At 32.9% G+C, this 18,036-nt stretch overlaps 1 protein-coding gene across 3 annotated transcripts in view; it reads left to right on the top strand.

Annotated features, from left to right (window-relative positions):
- The window catches only part of LOC111038116 (ABC transporter G family member 20), a 51,611-nt gene extending 34,275 nt beyond the window's left edge, over positions 1–17,336 (top strand). For 2 of the 3 annotated variants that reach the window (XM_022321060.1, XM_022321059.1), the window contains exons 3-16: positions 1,313–1,472; positions 7,985–8,139; positions 8,216–8,323; positions 8,425–8,518; positions 8,635–8,805; positions 8,959–9,206; positions 9,482–9,689; positions 9,770–9,947; positions 10,039–10,154; positions 10,251–10,321; positions 10,400–10,488; positions 11,160–11,336; positions 11,397–11,483; positions 15,037–15,251. In XM_022321060.1, coding sequence (XP_022176752.1) covers positions 1,313–1,472; positions 7,985–8,139; positions 8,216–8,323; positions 8,425–8,518; positions 8,635–8,805; positions 8,959–9,206; positions 9,482–9,689; positions 9,770–9,947; positions 10,039–10,154; positions 10,251–10,321; positions 10,400–10,488; positions 11,160–11,336; positions 11,397–11,483; positions 15,037–15,251 — 2,077 coding nt within the window. Of the gene's footprint in view, positions 1–1,312; positions 1,473–7,984; positions 8,140–8,215; positions 8,324–8,424; positions 8,519–8,634; positions 8,806–8,958; positions 9,207–9,481; positions 9,690–9,769; positions 9,948–10,038; positions 10,155–10,250; positions 10,322–10,399; positions 10,489–11,159; positions 11,337–11,396; positions 11,484–15,036 lie in introns of all 3 variants that reach the window. The other variant, XM_022321058.1, reaches the window with a different exon arrangement.
- Positions 17,337–18,036: the final 700 nt, after the last annotated feature.

Consider the following 18,036-nt stretch of genomic DNA (forward strand, 5'->3'; position numbering starts at 1 on the left):
ATCATCGTTTCGGAAGCGACTACAATAGAGAATGCTGGTGTTTGCGGAAGACAAACAGACGATAATTATAATATTACATTTAAGTCAGGTATCGTCTACGACGTCAAAGCGCATATTATATGATATTATGTTTTTACGCTAGCCAATGCGTTTATAATACTTTATAATATTCTACTTACTTGTAATATACGCGTAGACGTCATGTAGAGACACATTATCCTTGGTGCGACCTCCGGACGCCAACCGGTTTGTATGGGTTCCGCTGACGACGACCCGGCAATCTTCCGTAGGTTATCCGCATACATTATAGGCATAATGACAATAACAATCATAATAATAATAATAATAATAATAATTATTATTATTATTATTATTATAATACCGTGTATCTACCGGACCACGGAGTCTCTGATAACCAGGCGGCGGCGGCGATTATGACGGTATTCGACGTTCTCAAATCAAATTTTTGATGATTGGGCCAGGCGTAGGTCGTCGAAAACGGAATTTCACAACAATTATTATTTTCGGTGTCCCAAGGGTACACAAGAGACGCGTTACGATTACCTCACAATGCGTCTCTTAATATAATATGTTATATTATATACGGTCGTACGCGATGTAATATTTTGAGGATGGCAGTGATTACTCGTTATACTCTCAATAGTCTACATAATTTATAAGTCTAGAGCAGAGTGTGCCCCCGGTGTTGATTTATTCCATTTTTCCGATTCACCATCACGATTCTGCCAAAGTATTAGATAAACGCAAACCTATCGATTTTACACAATTCACGGAATCGGTTCGTTTCTATAGACAGAACTTTTTAAACAAACAGCTGTTTATCGTGATTATATTTCTCACAAAAATATCGAATAATTATTCTTCGTCATGAATGTTTACAACTACTAGGTGCGTTTTACTAAATTATAAAATCAAAATATTTACTACCTATAATAGGGTAAAAAAGATTTAAAAAAAAAACAACAATATCCCAGACTTTTAAAACTTTTAATTTGATTAAACCTGAAAAACTTGTACCCTTCGTCAAACTTTATCTATTATTTAATCGAATTTTAAATCTTTTTTATGTGTTTTTAGTTTTTAAAACAATTATTTTCATTGACGAAAACACGTAGTTTCTATAGAACATTTTTTTTTTTGTAAATCTTTTCGAAGAAATAGTCCTTTGGTCTTTATATAGGCATCCCATGAATTATATTTCTGAAAATTACGTTTCTGATTTTTGATTACGTTTTATGTGGTTTTGAGAATTTCGATATTTTTCTCACAAACCTTATAACTAATATTGCAGATATGGACTGCTGGGAGCTAGTGGTTGCGGAAAGACGACATTGCTCAGCTGCATTGTTGGCCGGAGGCGGCTTAACACTGGACAGATATTTGTGCTCGGAGGAAAGCCCGGAACAAAAGGAAGCGGAGTGCCCGGAAAACGCGTTGGATACATGCCTCAGGTAATTTATATTTATTAAAATGTCATTCTTTTGACGAGTATAAGGCCAAAAATGTAAGAAAACTTTAGGAACAATGATAGAAAAAAAACAGAATTATGTATAACCGTAACAGATTTATTCAGATGTTGTATTCAAAATATGTATTACATACGATTTAAAAAATAATAATTTATGCCTGGAATTTATTATACTGAGAAATTTAATATTTAGTAGTAGTTTTCGATAGAAGTTTAAAACTGATTTATTGTTATATCTAACGGTTTATAGTGGTAGGTAGTAGAGAAAATTAGGTCTGAAAAGAAACTTGGATATCTCTAATAATTGTAGGCTTGTTGAAATATATATGTTTGTACCTCGCCATACTTAAACATAATATTTGAAACCAGTTACGTTCAAACCGGAAAAACGTGATGCGCTTCAATAATTGTTTAAAAGTTGGATTAGTAGAAGAAGCACCGGGCGCGGGCAATAACTAACAAATATCGGGACACATATGATTATATTTAATCATGTTAAATGCAAAATAAGCGGTTGGGCCCCAAGTCCTACCTGCAGTCGGACGGACTCCTGAGCAATCCTGGTTGGGAAAACGAAAATCCGTTATTATTTTTGCCATAAGACGACCACCACGTGCCGGTGACTCTTAATTATGCACTATACTTAAATAATAAATAATATTTATATACAGTGTAACCCGTATTCTATATGTAGTAATATGTGAAACTTATCATCTCAGCCCGATGACCTCAGACTGAAATACGGTTTGCTGTGATAGCTACCACAGTACCAACACATTCTCTAAAGATTACAAATATACACCCGGGTATGCTCATATATCCACTCAAATTTAAACACTAAGAAAATCCGATTATTTTCAAATTTTAAACAGCAGGCTGTGACTAGAAACACGTGGTTCATTGAAATTACTTGGAAGCATTTATCCGTCAATATCTGATGATTAAAATATCAGTGGCTGTTGCTGCGCGTGGACCGGGGGAGTTAAAAATGTGAAATTTCCCCAAAACTGTGTACTCGTCAGTATACCATCAAGACAGTATAATTTCACAGTAAACCGTATTACCATCTAAGGTCATCGGGTTGAAATATTTAGTGGTATCTACTATACATATACGACGGGACGCACTATAATATTATCATCAACGACGACAATATAGTTCGCGGGCGTGCGGTTTCGGCCTGCATTCGACCTCTGGCGAGAGCGGTGACGTCTGTATGACACGTCATGTATACGATCGACTATAAAGCGGGTCCGGTCGGACTCGTAAGTGAAAACGTCGTGTGCACGGCAAACGGTCCTTGGGTTTTGGCAAAAGTCTGTCGAAACTTCGTCCGTACGAAGCCGTCGTCGATGTCGGGAGAGCAAGGTCAGCCGACGCGGATAAATCGTCGATCGGTCGGCCGAAGCTTTTCAAGGCGCAAAGACGCGTTCACGCGAGTGCGCGCTAACTGTAGTCTGCTCTTTTTGCACATTTAATTTAATTTTTTTCTTGAGGACGCCACCAAGGCTGAGCATTACTCATTTGATATAATATATTCATAGCAAATATTAAATCATATTTAGTATCTCTCGTACCTACGATGCTGCAGCCGTGTTGGACAGTAGTCCCCCCCTTCAGTATCCACCGTCCTGATTATCAATCTTCAGATAAACGTGCGAAATACGAGAGACAAAAACCCATATCGACTTTAAAATTATTACCCGAAGTTAATATTGACGTGTTGTTCACACGTATATTATTACAATAAAAAATAAAATATATATAATTTTACATCGTTTCTATTACATATTATCCGCAATGGTTGCTAAAACCGCAGGACGCATCGACCCGAGTCGTGTGCAACATTCACACATACCTATATAATAATAATATATAATATAACCCCGTTGCACGGAGTCAACATAACATGATAATAATAATAATAGTACGTCAAGAATGAAACTTACTAGCGTGAAGCCCAACCGACTGATGTCTGATTAGCATTCCGTTCATTGTAAATGGCAATTTCTTAACGTTTACTGTTTCATTTTTTTTCTTTATAAAATAAATATTAATAATAATAAGAATAAAAAAAACCAAACGGGAAAAAAGTTTCTGTACGTCGTCGTATCTTGCAGTTGTAATTTAATTAGAAGTTTTGATAAGTACGTTTTATTCCCACGCAGAGTTTAATGAAATTTTAATTTTAAAACGTTTAAAACATTATTTGAAAGAAAAAATATCCCCACGAATGATGGTATAGCAACCAGTAAGTACCTACCTACTTTTCTGGTCGGCAGCATAAGTTTCCATTTAGGTTTATGCGTTTTTAAAAGTTTTACAAAGAAATTATAAGTTTATAATAGTAATAATACTAATATTAATTTAAAAAGTATGTCACTTGAGATTTCCCTTAACTGCGTAAAACATTAGTCAGAATGTGTTCGAAAAGCTTATTGCCTATGATCATACTGCATAGTAAAACAATCAAGTCTTCTCTTCAACATTATCATTCCAACTTGATCTTAAATATAATATATCCTTATTTATTTATTTAATGGTCTTGAAATTATAACTCAGACTTTTAGCATTACATCTGTATATAGAAGTTTAATATTAATACCATAAATATTATCAAATTTTTCCGAGTTGCATGATTAGGAAGCGGTAACTACTATCTAACTATTAACGGAGGTATTCCATTTATTACATAAGATTTAATTTTAAAGCCCAAATAATTATATAATCTTATGTTTGTTTTTTTTTTTAAACAAAATACATGTTTAAAAGCAATTCATTTTTTAAATATATATCTACAGAGAAAAAAGCCTATGGAAAAAATTAAGTGCTTTTTGTAAGATGATATTATATTTTGTCATTTTATCCGGTCAACAACTACTTATTATTATTTTTGTTTATCATGAGTAGTATTTATTGAACACCTCTCTACTAGATGTTCTTTATTCGAACAAATAATTGTATAAGAGCAGCAAAAATGTATAACCCACAGTAGGTATAAAGGTGTTTATTTTTCACCATTTCAATATCTTAAGTTACAAATTTACAAATATCCCAAATATTTTACTCGTATGTATAATGTACGAATTCCTCGTATTATATATTATATTCATCGGTAATAATATAATAGTGATGTGTTAGGTACAGTGTTTGGGATAAGACGTGGTTTTATACTAAATCCCTTTACCAAAAAAATATCTTACAACCTTTTACAATTTCGTGCGAACTCGTATCGATGTGCCGAATAGGTTAGTTGCGGGGTCGGGAATAAAATATTAAAGTTCCGACCTGACATTTTATGAAAATTCTCTACTTACTGTATCAGACCATGTTTTCAATCTAAAACAATGTACCAACGTGTTGAATATTTCAATTGTTAATGGAATTTTCTTTATACTTCGAGTTTCAAAATACGCGTTAGTCTGACAATTTCATTTCGTTTAAATAGGTCGGTATGACGTATTTTTGTATTTTTTATTCAAATCGGTTTGAAAGTTTGAACTGTACATTTATATTTTATTATACCGTAATCTTAAAATCTAATCCAACGAGCCATTTTATTATGTCGGTTTATATATAACGTATTATTATGTGTATTATTGTTTATTAATATTATGCTAAGAAGAGTGTTATTACTTTAGTATTAATAAATATATAATACCATTAAAATATTACCTGACATTTGTGAATTCGTTACTGAGCACAGTTGAAGTCATGACAAGTTTTCATAATAATTTTCATTTTTCCGGTAACAACTTTTTGTTTAAAAAAAAACAAATAAATAAATACACTGTCAACTTATATTAACAATGACAAGACAACTCTTCAGAGAACATGTTTGAATCCATATTTGTTCCTCAATGTTTTGAAATTGTGGAGCACGTATTTCAAGTTATTTTTTTCTCACACGTGCATACTTATAAAAACGTCCGTGTCCGTAACACATTCACAGCATAACATAAAGGAACAATTAATATTTACCTTTTTGAATTGAAGGTTCTAATAAATTAATAGGATTTATCAGTGAGATTTGTTATTGGTTTATAATTACTCGAGATTGCATAGTACATTTTATATTATGTTATATTTAGTTATTAGTTTTTATTATTTTTTTTTTCAAACCCTAATTACACTATAATATAATGGCGATACAAAAAATTGAGCTATAGTTTCAATGACATAATTTTACATTTTGTCATGATTTTGTACTGTGCCTCATTCTTCTACCATCATATTGTTTTTAAAAAATAAGAATTAAACGTTTCAAGGGAATTCGTAAATATGTTCCAATCAATAATAATTTATTGATTTTCGTACGGATAGTTTTTAATTTGCCTAAATAATATAATATGAGTTGAACAATATTTTAACATAGAACCCACTTTGTTAAAACTCTCTTGTTCTTTTTTAAAAAAAAAAACACAATATATTCTGTTTTTTATTTTATGGTTTGTTTAATCTAAAGTATAATGTTAACGATGATGGTTGTACTTGTTACTTGGTAGGTATTATATCGAAAAATGAATTGCGAAATATTGTGAATATTACTATACCTATAATTAAGTCAGTAGGTACCTTACATTTAAGTATGCATGTATTTTTTTGCATTTTAATTACTTTTTGTTTTTGAGTATTTATATAATAGTTCTTGAAAGTAAAATTTTAATTAAATTTGGTTTATAATAGTCGGTAATTGTATGTACCATACATATTATAGTTTTGAAAATTTATCAATGACATCAAATTACTGGTATATAATATTTGACACTTGTATATTTTCAATTTGTATTCAATCGTTCTTCAGACAATTACTCGAATGACGTTAATAGTCGACGTTCGTGTCGATTGTTTAGAAATTATTCTTCGGCGCCACGTCGCATCAATAATTTGTAATGACAATTTTGATTTCTATAGGACAAAAAAAAGGTCTTACAGCAGTCTTCACTCCTCAGACATCAATACATTACTGAATATTGATTACTCACAGAATTATTACTCTTGGACTAATTCTCCAATTATTTTTTGTTTTTGCTAAATATTTACCGACTACATCATTTAATTATGTCTATATTTGACATTTTAATACTGAATATTGGTAATTATCCATAATGTTTTACTGACCTCGTAACGAAATCATAATTGGTATTGTAGATACTTGCGCTGGATTTTACGGCGATTGATAACGGAAGAAGGGAGAGGGGACAAGTGATTATAATATGGAAGACGATTTGATGAATAATTTGTGTCCTAATCGCTAAAATATTTAGAAAACAAGTTTATTGCCTTTGAAGGCTATTAAAATTAAAATAGAAAAACAATATAATATAGCCCTAATTACATGCTTGTAAAATAACAAAAAATTACCACAAAGCATTATTTTTTTATGAGATAAAACTCCTTGATTATGACTCTATATTTTTCTGAGACACTCAATATTGAACAAATCATTAAAACAGTTTTCCCACAATTAGTTTTCAAAATGTCTAATTCTTATTACTTTCTACTTATTGATCGTGATTCGTGGCTAAACACGGGTTTTAATTTAAGCGACTATAGTCGATAAAATATAATATATAGTTTTGTTCAAACCACAAACGTTATTTTCTAAATTAATTCCAACTGTCACGTAGTCGGATATATGATTATATAACACATTGTTAATTTTTTTTTATCTATTTTTAGTCTTTACACGTGTATTGACAGATTTTTAGTTTTTACCGATTCTGGCATTATGAAAGGCTAAGATACACATATTATATTTTGAACTCTCGTATTCAGAATGTGTACGTGGAAATGCGATTTCTCTGGTGCTGCAAACTATTTTTTTCCTATACTAAAATCACCGACTGTAACGGATAAAAGTGAACATTTAGACCATAATTTTTTTTTGTAAATGTTATTTCGATAAAAAAAACCACTGATGTTATAACATCAAGCAATAAATCTACATTTTACTTATATTACCCCTTTCATACTTACATCAATCGATAACAATATTGTTATAAACAATATCAATTATAAAGACGAAAACGAAATAATTCAAAAGTTATGGAAATAAAAATCATTAATTTATAAAAAAAAAACTCAAACATAAATTTAATACTATGGGAGTAGTTGTTAGGTAAGGTTTAACTTGAAATTTATTAACTCACGGAAATCGTTTTTGTATATATTTTATTATCGTACACGTTGACTATAAATGTCACGTAAGAATGAAGTATTGTGGTAAATATTAACTCAACGTCTGGAAAGTATAAGATTGTTTTATCAAAAATAGTAGTTTTGTTCCCAGGTGGGACAGTCTATTGTAATATTCATACACATTTAGAAATTAAATTACGAATGTATGAGTTGTATGAGTCATGGTAATGAGCCAATTTTATAGAGTTTCGTTGTTATTGTGTTTCATGTATACATTTTGGTTATCTAAAAAATTGTAGTATTTTATATTCTTGTGATTTATACATCAAATTAATATTTTTTTTATGTTTATAGGAAATAGCTCTATATGGAGAGTTTTCCATCAAAGAGACAATGATGTATTTCGGTTGGATATTTGGTATGGAAACGTCGGAAATCAATGACCGACTTCAATTCCTTTTGAACTTCTTAGATTTGCCCAGCCAGTCTAGATTGGTGAAAAATCTTAGGTAATTAATTTTTGAATGATCGGAGCTTGTTTAAAGACTTAAAGTTTATTGTAATACAAATTAAATTATGTTTCAGTGGTGGTCAACAAAGAAGAGTTTCATTCGCTGTGGCTCTTATGCACGATCCGGAACTATTGATTTTAGACGAACCTACGGTCGGTGTAGACCCGTTACTGCGTCAAAGGTATTACTACTGAGGGCAATATTATCTAGTTTAATGATTAATATTTCATAATTTCCTATTAATTAATTATTATATTTTAATATTTTTGGCTGGTAAATTAGTATTTGGAATCATCTGGTTCAGATCACAAAAGATGGACACAAAACAGTTATTATCACTACACATTACATCGAGGAGGCTCGGCAAGCGCACACTGTAAGTAAATGTGTCACCATAATGTGATATATTATACCATATTATATTAATATGTTAATTTTATAAAGTAAGACGTAATCAATATTTTAAAATTAAAATTTTATTGGCTTGTCTAGATCGGTTTAATGAGGAGCGGAAGGTTATTGGCCGAAGAATCTCCACGTGCATTACTGTCTATGTATCACTGTCAGTCATTAGAGGAAGTGTTTTTAAAACTGAGTAGAAAACAAGGAACGGACGGACAACCGCAGGAAACGCCAGTTAATATATCGAACAACATTTCACTCGTGAGTTATTTATTATTTACATTGTATCGAGATATTATTATAACAATAGTCATTTTCAATACGGCGTTTTAAGTAGGCAAACAATAATACATATTTCGTTTTGTTATCAGAAGGGCTAATAATAATTATTGTATTTTTGTTTTATTTTTTCAGGCTACGTTGAACTGGGGTAAGAAGGACGAACCTGTTTACGTAACTGAAGAGAGCGGCGTAGTAGGCTTGAACTTCCACCAATCGAAGGAGGTGCTTGCTCAAGAGCAGTCAAATGGCATAAACGGTAAATTGGCGGAGATGCAAATGATGGAGCCACAATACGATTCTAGTTGTTGTGAAATCACTACTCGAGGAAAAACAAAGGCATTGTTGCAAAAGAACTTTTTGAGAATGTGGAGAAACGTTGGGTAAGTTTACTTAGGGACTCCGTTAAATCAATTATTATTAATATGTTATTTATTATAATTATTTCACTTGGTGTGATGTAAAATAATGTAACGCTGCATTTTAAAATGCGTGCCTCAGCACGTCTATTGTACCTAATAACAATTATTGTTTAATACTGAATTTCAAGCAACAATGAATATTAAAATATTACGCAATTTTTATTTTATTTTGTCGCCTAAATCTTACGAACAAATTCCTGAATAAATATTACAAAAATATTATTCTATGCTTACAGAGTGATGTTGTTCATATTTGCATTGCCAGTGATGCAAGTCATACTTTTCTGTTTGGCCATTGGTAGAGATCCAACAGGCTTACATTTGGCTGTAGTCAATAAGGAAATGGACTGGGAAACAATGGAATGTCCTGTTTACGATAATTGTACACTGAACATGTTTTCGTGTAGGTACCTGAACGCTTTACCAAAAGACACCGTAGTATTAGTGAGTATCGGAATATTATTATAATAATTATTATTGCTCGTCATGCGAATAGTTGATTATAAAATTTTACTGTTTCCCAGGACTATTATGAGACCCCCGAGAAAGCTATAAACGCCGTTAAGGTGGGCGACGCCTGGGGAGCACTTTACTTCACTGAAAACTTTACCGACGCACTCGTAGCACGAATGGCGTTGGGCAGAGAATCTGACGAAGAAACATTGGACCAGAGCGAAGTGCGGGTGTGGCTTGACATGTCGAGTAAGTGTCGAATCAGATTTATTCAGCATTTTAAAAATCACCACGCTCACACGAACGCGACCGTATGTTTATATTTTATTTCGTTTTTCAGACCAACAGATCGGCTTGATGTTGAACAGAGACTTGCAATTGTCTTACAGAGACTTCGGACAAGGTTTGCTGTCGAGCTGTGACCAAAATCCCAAACTCGCGGACATTCCGATTCAGGTGAATTTCGGTTTTATGATAATATTTAAAAACTATAAATAAAATGTAACGATAATCGTAATATCCTAATATTGTTTTACCTTCTGTACGATATAGTTCAAAGAACCAATATACGGCAGTAGTGACCCCAGTTTCACGGATTTCGTAGCGCCTGGAGTTATCTTAACGTGAGTATTCTACAACATTTGCGTCTTCTAGTCTGTTAAAGTCTTTATAATAATATTGTTTTTATCGTTCATCTATAGAATCGTTTTCTTCTTGGCCGTCGCACTCACGTCTTCGGCGCTGATCATCGAGAGGACTGAGGGTCTATTGGACAGGAGTTGGGTTGCCGGTAAATATTACGATCATAAAAAGTAGTTTTCAGTTAAAATAAAACCGTTATAGTCGCAGTTTGCGGAGTTTTCACCCTTTGTTCGCAGTGTATTATCATATTGTACACTGCTGCACAGTTACATTGTGGCGTAAGCGTATGAATATTTAGCCTCCACTATCCAAACACCATCCGATAAAAAGATCAGATATGTTTTACGGCTTTTAATCTTGGCGCGAGTTTTCGCGGGGCAATAAAATTGTTGCGGGTACCAGTATTTACATAGGACATTTGAATGCGTAACGTTTTTTGCCCTTTCATTTTACATAATTTACACTCACTCACAGATCTTACGTCTTATAACGAGTGCGACTGTATAGTATCGCCTGCAGTTTTCTATCTCGAAAAATAAATGTTACGACTGAAACGGAAAAAAGGTTTTATTGTTGTCGGGAAAAATAATATGTTCGAACACCATTGATTGTATTTTTGTAACATGACTTTCGCTGTAGTGTACCCTACTACTCTTATTCGTCATCATCATATTATTTCATAAATCGATCAAAACTATTGGAGGTGCTAAAATAATATTATGCTATTAGAATCTCGGCGTAAACGATGCAAAATATGAGCGGTTCAACATTAATTTTCACACACAGAAATTAATTTTTTTTCCCAAATGTTTCCCGCAGGTGTGACGCCGTTAGAAATATTGTTCTCCCACGTCATCACGCAGTTCGTAGTCATGTGTGGACAGACGGCACTTGTACTCATATTCATGATTCTTGTATTCGGCGTGGAATGCAAAGGAGACATTACTCTTGTGATCACCCTCACGATATTGCAGGGTCTGTGCGGCATGTGCTTCGGTAAGTGAAACATAAAACAAAACAGTTTTCTAGAACCATGTGTAACATTTCTTTTTACAGGTTTCGTCATATCAGCCATATGTGAACTAGAAAGAAACGCTATCCAGTTGGCTTTGGGAAGCTTTTACCCGACACTTCTGCTCAGTGGTATGTGTATACGATATAGTTCGAAACCATATATTATTATTACACAATGTTAGGTTTTAATCGAAACGAATTAATATTTTGACCTCATCATACAATTAGTACTCGCGTAACACATACACCTAGAAAACAATAAAATATTATGATTATTTATTTAATATTAGTTAGCAATCTTGAATATTACCTTCAAAATATCGCCCATCGTTAACAATAAATATCAATGTCACCGTAACCTTCGACTTACACGCTGTTGTAAATGTTAACTAATCAAATGTTAATTAGATAGGTACTAGAATTAATACCGATCTCTCGACGTGTGGTACTAAAATATATACTATTTATGATATTTATCGTTTTAAGCTTTCAACAAACGTATTTTGAGGTCGAACGTTTTACTCAAACATAAAACATATTTTAATATAAATTGGTGCTTTACTATATTATAGAGTTGTAAGCTGCAATGAAATAATGTGTATGCTTAAAGAACTCAGGTGGCTAAAATGTACACAATATACAAACGAACACTGAATGGTAAAAAAATTAATAAATGTTAATGCAAACTTTTGAAACTCAGTAATTTCACCACCATCCGAGTGTAAAGTAAATTTCACACTGCAATGTTTGTACATTTCACCTTTCTATTTTCTTTTTATCAATATAATATACTAAGAAAATTAATTTAACACCAAAGTGCTTAATATGTAACTTTTTTTATCATATTATGTTTTTACAAATCGTTTATTGAAGAAAAATATCGTACACATTTAAGACTTAAGTTTATATGTGTCAATAGTTTTATTTGATATTTCTCATAGTTGTAGTGAACCGTAGTAGAGTTTTTTTTCAATACAGGTAGGTACTACACCACTCGAAAAAAAATACTTTGAAATCAGGGTCAACAAGTCTAGTTCTCTATATTCTATACGACAATAATATGCATTTTCTAAAGTGGTTTACCATACGATATGAATATTATATTTTCCGATAAGCTATTTTCATTTTAATCTAGATTTATATTCGGTACAGCTTCTAAAAGTGTTATATTATTACGATATGGAGATTATTCAAAAAAGAAATAGGTGGAATATAAAAAAACGATCGTGATAATTATTGGTTTTATATTTAGTAAACATTTGTGTAACTGAAAAATATTATTTTACATACTATATAAATATAATTTTATTTAGCGATTTTGTGTACACAATTTTGCATACACTCAGTGCGACAAGTAGTTACGTATTTAATATCACGCAATTAATGTTATTTCGCCATAAGGTACATACATAATATTGTGTTTAACACAGTTTCAGCTCATAAGAATTAAAATATGTGAACACCAAATCGTAGTATGCGATAAAAAATATTTATTACTTATTTAATAATATTTTATTATATTATATGTCGTTCAGTCGAGTACCAAAAGCCAACTAAAAAAAAAAAAAAACAAAATTAAGAGACAAAATCAACCGAAAATAATAAATAAAAATTTATCAATAACAATAATAATAAAAAAAATAATAATAGAGACACTCGCTTAGACACCGCACTCTCTACACCCCCCTCCCGTGGATAGAAGGTACGAAGCGATCGTGCTCACACAGAATACCATACAGCAGCTAGTCGACATTGCGTAACGAGGGTTGAAAATAAACAAAGATATTTTCAGCACTGTCCTTACATAACTACCATCGTTAGGAGTCCCGAGGACTCGCTATCTATAGTGTCGTCGACGTGTAGTCATGTCAGCTGAATTTGAAGTGTATTATATCCGAGTTGTCGTGGAGCAAACACTCGAAGCCCGTCCGGGCCGAATGATAATTATTGACGATTCAATGAGTTCTGTCCGATTAAAACAACACAGCCCTGCACACTATTATATCGCCCTAATTTGCAACAATGATAATAATATACATCAGCACGCCGGACACGGTATTTATCCGGACTAGACAGTGTTGTATACGAACGCACAACAGTAAATTAGGTAGGTTCATTTCGAGGTATGCAAATTATTACTTAAATTGCACCCGACGACATACTAATATAATATTTTGATTGGAAACAATTTTATCTTTTTTCGTTTCCGTTCCACTCTTATCTTTCGTTTGTAGGCATTATTATAGTCAGTGGTCACCCAGCATCGATTCAGCAGCAGTAAAAAAAAATATCATAATTTTATCGTATTAATATTATCATAATTAATATCGAACTATAACACTGTAAACATTATTGATTACGTCTATTCGCGTACGCATTAGGATCATAATATTATTATGCATATTACTCGGAGCGTACCGCAGTTCTTGGTAGATACACTCGATTCTTGCGCTAGTCGTTTTATTTATCGCTCCAGTTCAATAAGTCTTACGACATTCTTAGTTATATTTTTTTATTTATTTTTTTTTTATTGCAAACTAAGTTATAGGGTTCCCCTTTTACCGATTGATAAATACAATTTTATAACACGTTACTCGCTTAAAGAAAAAAAAAAAACAACATTAAAATGCGATTTTTTTATGAAAGATTATAATAATAGAACATAAATATTGCGTGTACTCAGAGTACACTGAAATTAATTTTAAAATATCAATATCAAGATAATAATATGTCAATAGTGTTATAACGAATTTTAAGTTTTTTGCCGCAAAGCAGAAGGCTTATTTAAACTTTGTTTACATTTTTTGTTCTTCTACAAAAATCTTAGTTAACATAATGTGTTTACACGTTAAATAATAATTATATTATTTCGGCATAGACTCATTGTTTTTATTAGAACGATGGAACATACAATGGAACCTCACATAAGTTGTACCAATTCATTATTGATAGTACGTAGTTACAAGCACACACGTTTTACCTCAATATTTACTTTTAGACCAGTTGAATGTGAGTTATATTAGTATGACGTAAATAAGTGACGCAATCGTAAGGATTTGTCAACGAGTTCTTTTCATTGCAACCAATATTTTTATAATGACGATAAAGGTATTCAGCATAATGTATTTGTATAATGTAGTCGTGTATAAAATTATCATGGTTCCAGACATATGACGTCACAACAACGTCCTAGAGGTCGAGTCTTTACAGTATACAATACACGTCTCCGCATAAGACGTAACAAGGGTTAGAAATTGGGATGGTCAAGTGTCCCTAAAAAGTTCATTTCAAGAACCCCCCTCTAAAGGAATCCGTTAGCGAATAATTCAATCTCGTCATTTCCGCCACTCTGAACATTATATTGCAGTAATAATACGTTTATTAGTTTTGACGAGGGCCCCCACAGTCATTACTCACTGTGTACTGTGTAACTGCAGCGTAACTTTGCTAAATCCTAATTGCGACCCAATTAATACGACATACACGCTCGTTTAATGATTTTCTCGCGAACAACAATGTTTATATTATGTGGTACAACGAGTACAACGAGACATATTGGCGTGACGTTCGATAATAATAATAATAATAATAATAATAATATCGTCGCCACGCACCTACCTGCTGCTCGCCGCGGCCGCGCCTCAATAATCTACGTGTTGTGAACCATAATTATTTTTTCCAGGAGTCATCTGGCCGGTAGAGGGCATGCCCATCCTGTTGCGGTACGTCAGCTACTGTCTGCCGCTGACCATGGCCACGACGTCACTGAGAAGCATACTGACCCGAGGCTGGAACCTGCTGGAACCCGACGTGTACTTGGGCTTCGTGTCCACCATCTCGTGGATAGTGTTGTTCCTGTCCATCAGCATGGCCGTACTCAAGTTCAAGCGCGGCTAAGCGTCGACGCCCCCAAAGTCCCCCCTCGTCCCCGTCACCAACCGTCATCCCGTCGTTCCGCCAGCACTCACGGGTCCCGTCGTCCCCGGACGTTTGAGCTAGAGTTTTCGTTAGCCCCCCCCCCTGGAGGTGGGTGCAAATGGCCTGCACCGGAAACGAATCCGTTCGGAAAAACGAGTACGCCGATTTCGCCCTCCACCAGTTCCCACAATGTATCTACCCCCCTCTCATAACGCCGCCCCCTCACGGAACCATCGTGACGTGTATATTATTCTAATAACGATTTCTTAGATTAAAACGATAATATTTGCTCAGCATTCTTTTGTGACATAAATTAATCAAATTTACCGTCCAAAATTATATTATGTACAATGTACGTGTGCGTATGTCTGTGCGTGTGCGTGTGACGTCTCTACACATGTGACGGATTAAACACCAAGAACGCGCACGCATAGGTATATACATATATGTTTTTTTTTACCCAGTGACTTTTTATTACTTAATTAGGATACAATCTAGTATTTATATATATTTTTTTTTTAGACATATATATATATTTATATGTGTGTGAATATTTTTTATGTAATCTACATCACCCACGCGCATAATTATTTCAAAATAGTTAACATTTGTGAGATCGAAGGGCTGCGGATCGTTTTCAATAGATTTCAATTCAAGTGGCATTATCGGCGTAATAATAATAATATTAATGAAATATAATATTATATTGTATAGGTATTGTAGTGTTATTTTAATAGTACTCTCTACATAATAATATTGTAAAACAAATCGACCGTTGCATCAACGTCTACAGCCCTTCGGTGTATTATATTATTTTAAAATACATTTTGTGATTGGTAAATTACCGTTGTAGTTGTTTTATTAATAAGGCGAAAATCGATCGATTCGCCGTTTCCGTACTTCTTTATCGAATCTTATTAATTATTATGTATCCACTATCCATGTACTATATTATTATTATAATTATTATTATTTTTATTATTATTATTATTATTATTATTATTAATATTAAGGTCGTGGAAAATTAACGTTATTCTGGGCCGATTTATATAATCTTGCGCCTGTCAAAAAAATAAAAAATAAAAATAGTAATGAAAAAATTAAATTAATAAAAAATAGCAAACCAAAAAACTAGATCGTTTTTCTTTGTGTGACGGGCGCTGCAGCTGAGGTCAGTATAATACAATATACTCACAACTATTTTGTTTTTTAATCGCATAACGAACAGACAACAATCAATACACGACATTTCATTGTACCGCAGAAGAGAATAAAGTAGCACTGTACGGCGGTACATTTATAAAATAACACAACCGGACGTGCTTACTGTCAAAAAACGAGGACGCCAACCAAAGTCTAGTCGTTTTTTTTTTTTTTTATCATGAATGCTGTGTATAATATACCTATAGACCGTGTGTAGGAGGATGATTTTTATCGTCGTTGCCGATATCGTTTTTTAGATTTTTATTTCGATATAGCTCCGAGGACAACGACTGCAGGTCCTGCAGCTGCGGCGCCCCGGTGCAGGAAACCGCATATTATTATGCGACGGTCGGTGTAAAATAAATAATAATAGTCACAATATCAACTTCGTCACCACACTCGATTTCGAAGGGTTTACCGAAATACACGACCGTATAGTGCTTACTACTTACTGTAGTAGCTTCAAATATCGTAGTGTACTAATAATAATAATCAATAATAATTTAAAAAAATATACAATAACAATCATTATTATTTATTAGAAGCTTAAAATAAATAACTATAATTATTGTCGTGCTAATTAAAATTCCGTCTTGTGCGTTCACTATATTACGTCAAATCGTCGACACACTTACCTAATTTTCAGTGGACGAAACCGTGGACCGACCCAATAATACGAGAGCTGTAATATTATCATGGCTGGAAGACGATCGACGGAATATCACTATAGTAATTGTTTTCCCGACCTCGACATTGTCCGCAGTATGCAGCTGCACTGTCCGTACCTCTGCCGGCTCACAGCCGAGAGACTCTGCAATATTATGACTTTCCCGAGCCCGCGTTCACGTTTATACTTAATAATAATAATAATAATATTATCGTAATATTCAAGGACGAAATTCGAGGGTTAAATTATTGTCGACGACTGTGTATTACGGGCAAGCAGTGTCCGGGGCTGCGGTCGACAGCAGTTAGACGTTATAATATCATTCGCCACCGTCATCACTAAACTTCGTATTTTTTTTTTTCGTCGGTTGTCCGCCTTCCCTGTCTAGTGTATACATTTCAACTATAATAATATAATATTTCTAGTTTCTATAGACAAATAGAAATTTTGTTGAGACTCGAAATGTACAACTTCCCGACACTCCTATACACTTCAGAACGATGTATTGCTATATGCCAAGTCATTAATTTTATTCGAAACCAAGTGCGGACGGTTCTATTACCATTATACTTACGTTTAATTACATTTTTTTTTTAGATATGATGGACGAACGTAGTTATTATTATTATTATTATTATGGCTAAGCGATATTTTTATTTTTACTATAATAGGTATTATTGATGTTTTAATTATTATTATTTTGCTCAAATACAAGATTAAAGTAAGTCTATTTAATTCGTTAAGTGAAGTAAATGTAAATGCGAATTATTATTATTATTATTATTATTATTATTATTGTCTTATAATTGTTATTGAATTTCCTTGTTTAGTACAACAATTACATAACCAAATATTATAAGTTGTTGAAAAGTTTATCCATTCAAAAACTATATG

The sequence above is a fragment of the Myzus persicae genome, unplaced genomic scaffold (genome assembly GCF_001856785.1).
Source record: "Myzus persicae strain clone G006 unplaced genomic scaffold, MPER_G0061.0, whole genome shotgun sequence".
NCBI lineage: Eukaryota > Metazoa > Arthropoda > Insecta > Hemiptera > Aphididae > Myzus > Myzus persicae.